Raw genomic sequence first — 9,189 nt, 5'->3', positions numbered from 1 at the left:
ATCACTTTGTATAAGAAATCGTACAACTTTATTCCAGTCATTTGCATGGTAAGCATCTGACTATTACATATTATTATCAAATGCATCAGAACCAAGAGATAAAAATAATACACAGAGTAGCAATTTTTTTTTTGTTTTTGGAGAAAGCACACAGTAGCACTTGTAACACCGCAAGCATATGACTTTTATTGATCAAAACCATAGCCAAAAAAAAAAAACCTGGTGAGCCAAATAGTAAATCGAGACATCATGTCTAAACACCTCTTCACGCTTGTGTCCAACTCCCACATCATCCTTCATGGTCAAATAAGTAAGGAAAGGAAGCAGAAATCTGTTCAAAGTTGCAGTGTCAAAATTTTAATGATTTGTTTTAAGAACTAAGAAAATAAATTAGAACAGAGAAATAAAAAGAAAGACTGCCTTACCTACATATAATCTGGAGCTCCATTCAGTATTGACTATGGTCATCAATAATTATGGCTGGAGAAAGAGTAATATCGCCCCAAATTATCTCCTTGGTTTTCTCAATTTCTGCTGTGAATTTCACTGGCATATCCTTTAACTTCAATTCACTAAGAGTCTTTAGATGCCCCAACCCAGTTGGGACCTTCAAACTGTTGCAGGAACGAATCTCCAACTTCTTGAGGTTTGACATTGCTTCCTCCCCCACATTCCATTCTTCCAATTCCTGAAGCGTCCAGAAGTTCAAAACATGAAGCTGGGGAAAGCCTCCCTTGGAGCATGACATGCTTTTCCCAGTATAAGAACCAGAGTACAAACTGAGACATTCAAGCTTTTTAAGTTTTTCTAACTCTGGCATTGGATCATCTAAAAGTCCAGAGGCAGACAAGGTAAGCTCAGTTAGGCTTTGTGGGAGTCTTATCAATGGACGTATTCTCTAGTTTTCCAAACAAATATAGGTTAGAAAGATTTTCAAGGCCTGACAAGAAAGTTCCTTCAGATCTTGAGGCCGACCCATTTTATCAATTGATTTCAACTTCAAAGCTTTAAGCTGCTTCAGTTTCAAAAGACTCTCAGCTAGTGCTATTTGCTGTGACAGGTTCAGTTGGAAAGCTAGTGCCAATTTTCTAAGGTTGGTCAACCTACGGAGGCTATCCTTTAGAGGACTGTCCTTATCTACAAATGCACCCCTCAGTGTTCGGAGATTTTGCAAAGAACTCCCACTTGATTGATGCTTAATTTGGCTTCTATAAATTTGGTTCATGCATAGGTGCCGAAGTTTCTTCAATTTCCATATTGAACTAGGAAGAACACGGATATAAGCATGCTTCACATCCAGAGTTTGGAGGTTGGTTAAGTTGCCAATTGACGGTGGGATCTTCTCCAGATAAGTCCACCTTAACCCCAAATATGTTAAATGAATTAATTTTCCTAGTGTCTGGCAATTTGGGTCGAAATACATGTTCAAGATCAAGGACTTGTGACTGTAAGAGATGACCACTTGCAATACCCAGAGAAAGGAAGTTACCTATTTCTTCTCCAGGTTTATTGCCTTCTCGAGTATCAAAAAAGAGAATTGAGCGGGGATTTCTGCAGCTTCGCAGTAAATTTTGTAAATTTTTACCGCTACCATGACTAAGAGTAGAACAGGCATCATGTTCATCAGCATTATAAGCAAGCCGCTGATCAAAGCTTGCATTTGATCGCAACCATAAATCTCGCAGAGCACTAGGGAAACTACATGTCTTTTCCTTCCCGTTAGGCTTTCTTTCCACCACCTGTACCAAGTTGCGGCTTATCAACTCTCTCAAAATATTCTTTGCAACTAATTCAGGAGGCTCTTGCTCAATGCCACTTGGTGTTACCAACCCTTCTGCAACCCACAAAGCGACTAATCTCCTTGCTGAAGTTTCAGAGTCCTTGGGAAAGAGTCCAAAATAAGAAAGACATTGCCTTAGATGTGGAAGCAAGTCTTTTACATTAAAATCCATAATTTCCAACCATGGTGTTTGGCTATGATCGATATGGTCAAGCGCCTTCAACAACTCCTCATAAGTCACATTCTTCGTCCCTGAAAATAGATACCCAAGACGTAAGATGGAAAGTGGCAAGCCCCCACACCTTCCTACTCCTTTACGTGCTAGTGAATTCACTTTTTGAGCTTCTCCTACTTCTGGAGAGAATTCAGGCTGGTCAGAAGTTTCAGAGGGAAGGTCGACCATCTGTTGAAACAAACTCAAGCTCTCATCTTTGGTTCGTAGTCGAAGTTGGTAGTAGTGCTCAGCATTTGAAGCTACACTCTTGTGCCGTGCGGTGATCAAAATTCTGCTCCCATTTGTGCTATCCCGGAATGCGGCTTTTAAACTCTCCCAGGCTTCCACTGACAAGATGTTGTCCAGAACTATAAGGTACTTCTTACCCTTCAAGAACCAATTCAGCTCCTTGATTGAGTAATCTTTTTCCTTCCCTGCCTTATTCGTCGCAGGTGCAGGCATGACCTTCTGTCCTAATCTTTTCAGGAGTACATTCTTTTCCTCATCCACTCTATCAATTAGAGGCACCCAGTATCTAGATTCAAAGTGGTTCCGAATAGCACTGTGGTTAAAACCCTATGAAGCACGGGTGCGTTTCGGGATTCGGGTGCGGGTGCGGGAGCGGGTGCGGGACTCGGCAATTTTTGAAAAAGTAGGGTGCGGGTGCGGCGGGGTGCGGCGATTAAAAAATTATTAAAAATATTTTTATTTATATTTTTAATATATTGCTAAACATACATTTTTTACATTATATAAATATATACCAAATTTAAGAATAATGGTAAATAATAACTAGAATAGAGAGAGCCTAGTTCAAGAGTGAAGGTAGAGAGTGGGAGAGAGGCTCAAGAAAAATGAAGAGGGAGAGGGTTGGGTCTTGGTTTTTTTCCAAACGGTGCGTTTGCACCTCTTCTTTTTTCTCTTTTTTTTTTTTTTTTTTTTTTTTCCAGCCATAAGCACCTGTTGTTGTTTTTTTTTTTTTTTGAATTTCGGCCGGTATCGGCCGATTTCGGCCGGACCGATTTCAACCGATACGGACCGATTCGGGCCGAATCGGCGCGAATCGGCCCGATTTCGCGTGCGTCGGCCCGAATCGGCGCCGTATCGGCGCGAATCGCGCCGAAAAAATTGATTTTTTATTGCCGAACGCGGCACAGACGCGCAGGCAGCGGCGTCGCCTGCGCGTCGCCGCGTCCGGCCGCGTCCGACGTGGGTGCGGCGGCCCAAACGCCGCACCCGTGCTTCATAGTTAAAAACCATCTGCGCCAGTGTTGTCTTACCGATGCCCTTCATCCCCACAATAAAATGCGTGGAGCAATTCTCACTGTTGGTGATCAGTTGTGAGACTACTTTATGTACATCTTCATCCATGCCAACTACCACGTTCCTCTCTCTCCTCTGTTCAATGCGAAATATTGTAATGCAAATCTCGAGAATTCTGAGTGTTGTTTTAAGTCGCCCAATTTCTTTGAACTTTGACCGAGACTCTGTCTTGTTTTGGTTTTCACTCCATTCCGAGTGAGAACTTTCTCCATGGGATTTCAATGATTTTCCTGCTGTTGGGGACAGATTTTTATATAATTGGCATATCCTTTGACAAAACGCACTTTACTTGTATTTGGGTAAATCTAAAGTAGGTTCAAGATGATCATTACAAGTGGTTAAATTGAAGACACGAAGATTACTCAAGAACTGCTCAAGAAAAGTGCAAACTGCAGGTTTCGATACCTCCTCGACAGAAGCTCGATCTGTCAAGATTCATTAAAGCTCGACAGATGTCTCGATCAATCGAGCTTACGGGTTTCAGATTATAGCCAACAACGTTTTTACTTTAAAAGGCTATTTGTTTATAGATTTGTATAATTCTTATTGGACTAGGAAAGCCCAAGGTTTGTGTAAACCTATTTGGAATAGGAGAGCCCATTAAGCTCTTATTTAAAGGAGGTGGAAAAAGAAAAACCTAACCCTATAGAGCTTCATATGGTTTTCTTTTTGAAACCCTAGCCTCCTCCTACAGAAGAAAGAGTTCTTGTTACATTTCTTGTACGCCTTTGGATTTTGTAACCAAGCAAAGTCTCTTGCACCAACATTGAAGATCTTATTAGTATTTCTATGTGAAGCGGCTGCAAATCAATTACAACAATCAAAGGGTTACTGTGGAGTTAGTCACGTACTAGGATTCGTGCAAAGGAGTAAGCCGCGTACTGGAATCTGCGCATCAAATTGGTTAGTCACGTACTTGGGAGCCGTGCATTGAAAGGAGAAATTGTTACTACAGAACAAGTCCAATTGGGTATTGCGGTAAGAGTTCAACTGTAGGTTGGTAAGGTACTTGGGATTCCTTTACTTGTAACCGCTCCTTGTGATAATAGTGGAATTTCAGGAGTGGTGACTTTAAAATCACCCGGTGGGGTTTTTCCCTTGGAGGTTTTCCCCATTTGTAAACAAATCACCGTGTCATTTAATTTCCGCTGCATTCTTAATTTAATTGGTGATTTGTTTGTGCTACCATGCATTTTGCATGTTAACTTGATTAATTAATAACTTGGCTAATTAATCAACTTAATTCATCACAAGGGGTCAATACGTTTTTGGTCTATCACCTGCATCTTCAATAATTTCCTTCAGTTGATCCGTACAAGCCATTCTTGAATGCTTTATGCCTTCAATTGCTTTTGCATCCATGAGAAGTTTGTGTACATCCGTTAAACGACTTTGTAGTTGTGTGAACTCATCCATGGCTTGCCCTTGACTGAAATGATTGTGAAAGTTATTCAGTGGAGAAGAAACACCATCGTCATTGGTTGTTGTGGCCTGAGATGAAAACATTTGCTTTTTCTGGGACCGATGGACAGATTTCAATGGATCTCTTCTAATAAATTTGAAGTCACATATGTTCTTATGTAGAATAAGGAGCCATAACATTCTATCATAGTACTGATAGCTCTTCTTGAGCTTACGCCTTGCTATCCAACTACCAATATAGAAAATACAGCTCATTCGATTTGCTATTTTAAGTATGCCATCCATGTCTTGTAGTAGTTCAAGTATGGTCTCCTCCACAAGCTTTACCCGGGCCTTCTTCGTTTTAGTGTCCATTATAAGCCCATCTAAATCTTCCAGGAAAGCAAGCAATAGCTTCAGTGGAAATTCTATGTTGTACCGTATGTCATCTTTATTGTCACGTACTAAATCTGGCTTTCCATGGATTAGGTCCTTCAATTTCTCTTCAATAGAACGACATGGTGGCAGTAGCACAACTCGATTATAAGTGAAGAAGAGTAAAAATGAAAGTGACGAATCTATGTGGCTGGATGTGACGGTGCAAGGATGACGGGTTGACACAACCAAGGAGCGCGGATCCACAGAGGACGGACGGATACAATGCGGTAGTCATCCTTCCAGGTTTGGCTCCAAGAATCCCTAAATGGGATTTACATTTTACGATTAAGTCTGATGTGGCTTTGCTTAATCTCCATGCTAACATGTATAAGAAGAATTCTTGCGTCACACGTTTAACCTTGATCAAAAGACTCCTATAAGGAAAAAAACTCCAAAAGGTATGCAAAAGGAAAGAGTTCCAATTCTAGAAGGAAATGACTTCATGGTCAAGGCATGGATGTTAACCCTACACCACTATAAATACCCCAAAACCCTTATCATCAAGGTACGCATTATTTACTCAACTCTGGCACTTTAGAGTTGTGAAAAAAGGTTCTAACTTGACCTTCGGAGGGTTTTTGGCGAGCACCACATTGGTGCTTTCTGTTAGGTCTTCTCTTTTCGTTTTGTAGGTATTGTTCCGGTCTGAGAGAGCATGCAGCTTATTGGTGATTTTTTGGCATCATCAGTTGGCACCCTCTATGGGAAACTAGTGAGTAATCAGCCTTTGCTTTATCCCTAAGACAAAGAGTTGCATGGTACTCACTCAATCGATGGCAATAACCAACAATCAGGGCGACGAACCGCACACCATGGCCTCAGAGAGGCAAGTCCAAACGCTCGCGGCAGCGGTCGAACGCTTGACCAAGCAAAATCATGATTTGGAGGAGCAGTTGTGGAAAAGGAATGCACACCTTGGCACACAGGAGGAAGACCAGGAAGGAACAAGTGCTGAAAGGAGGAATCAAGAAGGACCCAAGGGTAGCCACGCCCCGAGCAGACCGGAGAGGCAGGAAACCAACTGGCCATCTTTCTCAGATACTCTTCCTCCTCACATAGCCGCTGAGATGCAGATGATGAGGGAACGGATGGATGTGATGATGAATGCCCTCAAAGGATGAGTATCCAGCGACCTCGATGACTTGGTCCAGCGAGCCGATTCGCCCTTCACAGCACTCGTTAGTTCATGCCCCCTTCCCCCAAAGTTTCGCATGCCTCAGGTGGAGAGTTATGACGGGTCCAAAGACCCCTTAGACCACCTAGAATCTTTCAAGACCATAATGCACCTCCAAGGCGTGCCAGATGAGATCATGTGCAGGGCTTTCCCCACTACGTTGAAGGGACCAGCAAGGATATGGTATAGCAGACTGACGCCTAATTCGATTAGCACTTTCAAGGAGTTAGGCACTCAATTCGTGTCACACTTTATCAGGGGTCACTGATACAAGAAATCCACAGCCAGTTTGATGATCATTAAGCAATAGGAAGACGAGATGCTAAGGTCATACATATCCTGCTTCAACAAGGAGGCTCTCTCGATAGACGAGGCAGACAACAAGATACTAGTGGCTGTGTTCACCAACGGGCTGCGGAAGGGTAAGTTTCTCTTCTCCCTATATAAGAACGACCCGAAAACCATGTCGGATGTGCTTTACAAGGCAACCAAGTACATGAAAGAGGAAGATGCGTTACTGGCTAGGGAAGAAAAGCCTAGAAAGAGGAAGAGATAGGAGGATACAGGGGTAAACAGAGGACGAAAGATCGCCAAAATCGGGGAACGACGGGAGGACAGACGCTCCAAGCCACCTATGGATAAATTCACAAGCTTTACCCCACTGACCGCTCCAATTGTTCAAGTGCTGATGCGAATTAAGGATGAAGGATCCTTGACTTTCCTAGAAAACTAAAAGGAGACCCGAACAGGAGATCAAGGGATAAATATTTCCGTTTTCATCGTGACCACAGCCACGATATAGCCAATGACCTGAAATAATAGATTGAAGCCCTCATTAGGCAAGGAAAGCTTCAGAGATTCATCAGCAAGAATAGGATAGACCCACCACAAGAACCAACTCCCCGACGGGAAAACGAGCGCCCGAGGCCCCCGATAGGAGACATAAGGATGATCATTAGGGGCACAGCAGTGTTGAGCTTGTCCAAAAAGGCCCGCAAAACATACCTAAGGATGGTTCATAGCGTCCAACTGTCAGGAGCCGTGTCAAAGATGAGACGGATCGACAACCTAGTCGTCGAGTTTTCAGAGGAGGATGCGTGGCATCTCCACCACCCGCATGATGACGCGATTGTTGTGACTTTGCAAGTAGGAGACTACAATATGCACCAAGTTTTGGTTGAAAACAAAAGCTTAGCTGATATACTTTACTACCCTACACTCTAGCAGATGGGGATTGGAAGAGAGTGACTGGTTCCAACGAATGCACCCCTCATCGGTTTCGGAGGAACAAGGGTCTACCCCCTTGGCACTATCACACTATCCGTCACGGTGGGAGATTACCCCCAGCAGATCACCAGGGATGTGGTGTTTCTTGTAGTTGATTGTTCGTCTGCCTACAATGCTATCCTTGGACGACCTACTCTCAATGCATGGAAAGCTATAACTTCGACCTACCATTTAATGATCAAATCCCCAACCGAATATGGGATTGGAGAGATGCGAGGAAATCAGGTAGCCGCACGGGAGTGCTACGTGGCCATGATGGAAATGGACGACCACGTTCAAACGATGAGCATAGAAGAACAACAGATGATAGCAGAACCGGTGGAGGAGTTAGAAGAAGTACACCTCAACGATTCTAGGCCCGAACGGACCACAAGAATCGGTTCCTTGGCTAGCCAAACAGTCCAGTGAGCGCTTGCAATATTCCTCAAGTAAAACCAAGACGTTTTTACATGGAGTCATGAGGACATGCCGGGGATCGACCCGTCGGTCATGGTCCACAGGTTGAACGTATCACCCTTATTCTCTCCTGTCCGATAGAAGAAGCGAGTGTTTTCCCCTAAATGAGATCGAGCCATAGCTGAGGAAGTACAGAAGTTACAGAAGGCAAACTTCATACGTGAAGTGTACTACCCAGATTGGTTGGCAAACGTGATAATGGGCAAGAAGGCCAATGGGAAGTGGAGAATGTGTATTGACTTCACGGATCTAAATAAGGCTTGCCCTAAGGATATTTACCCACTCCCGCGTATTGATACCTTGGTAGATTCGACCGCAAGACATGAACTCTTGAGCTTCATGGACACCTTATCCAACTACAATCAGATTAAATTGGATGAAATTGATCAAGAAAAAACCTCGTTCGTAACAAGTTAAGGGCTTTTCTGCTACAAAGTAATTCCCTTCGGACTTAACAATGCAGGAGTCACATATCAGAGATTGATGAACAAGATGTTCGCGCACCAGATCGGGAGGAATGTGCAAGTTTACGTAGACGACATGCTGATGAAAAGCATTCTGGAGTCCAACCACATGAGCGACCTCCAGGAGACTTTCGACACTCTTTGGTCATACAAAATGAAGCTGAATTCGAGCAAGTGCACATACGGGGTAACCGCGGGAAATTTCTTAGGATTTATGGTGTCCCAAAGGGGTATCGAGGTCAACCCGGAGAAGGTGAAGGCGATAATAGAACTGGCTCCTCCAAAGACAGTAAAGGAAGTGCAAAGTTTGAACGGCAAGATAGCAGCCTTGAATAGATTCGTATCAAGAGCAACAGACAAATGTCTTCTTTTCTTTTGCACGCTAAGAAGATCATTTGAATGGACAGACAAATGTCTTCAAAAGGCATTTGAAGATTTAAAGGTGTATCTCTCCTCTTCGCCGTTACTCAGCCCATCCATGGCAGGGGAAGAATTGTTCTTATACCTTGTCGTCTCCTCAACAGCCGTCATTGCGGCTCTTATTAGAAAGGAAGATAAGGTACAAAGGCCTGTGTATTTTGTAAGCTGAACACTGAGAGGAGCAGAAGAGAGGTGCCCTCAGATGGAAAAGCTTGCCTTCGCATTAATAACC

The 9,189-nt window shown here is 43.3% G+C and overlaps 1 protein-coding gene across 1 annotated transcript; it reads right to left on the bottom strand.

Annotated features, from left to right (window-relative positions):
• Positions 1-448: 448 nt before the first annotated feature.
• Positions 449-5,093, bottom strand: LOC142634572 (putative disease resistance RPP8-like protein 2). Its single transcript, XM_075808871.1, has 4 exons — positions 4,582-5,093; positions 1,422-2,529; positions 946-1,339; positions 449-828 (listed from the first exon to the last, which is right to left on the bottom strand). Exons 1-4 carry the CDS (start codon positions 5,091-5,093, stop codon positions 449-451), a joined length of 2,394 nt encoding a protein of 797 aa, XP_075664986.1.
• Between the last annotated feature and the right edge of the window lie 4,096 nt (positions 5,094-9,189).

This window comes from Castanea sativa, chromosome 5 (genome assembly GCF_040712315.1).
Source record: "Castanea sativa cultivar Marrone di Chiusa Pesio chromosome 5, ASM4071231v1".
NCBI classification, from domain to species: Eukaryota; Viridiplantae; Streptophyta; class Magnoliopsida; order Fagales; family Fagaceae; genus Castanea; species Castanea sativa.
Note: the sequence above shows the minus strand (reverse complement) of the source record. Positions and strands in the feature narration are given on the sequence as shown.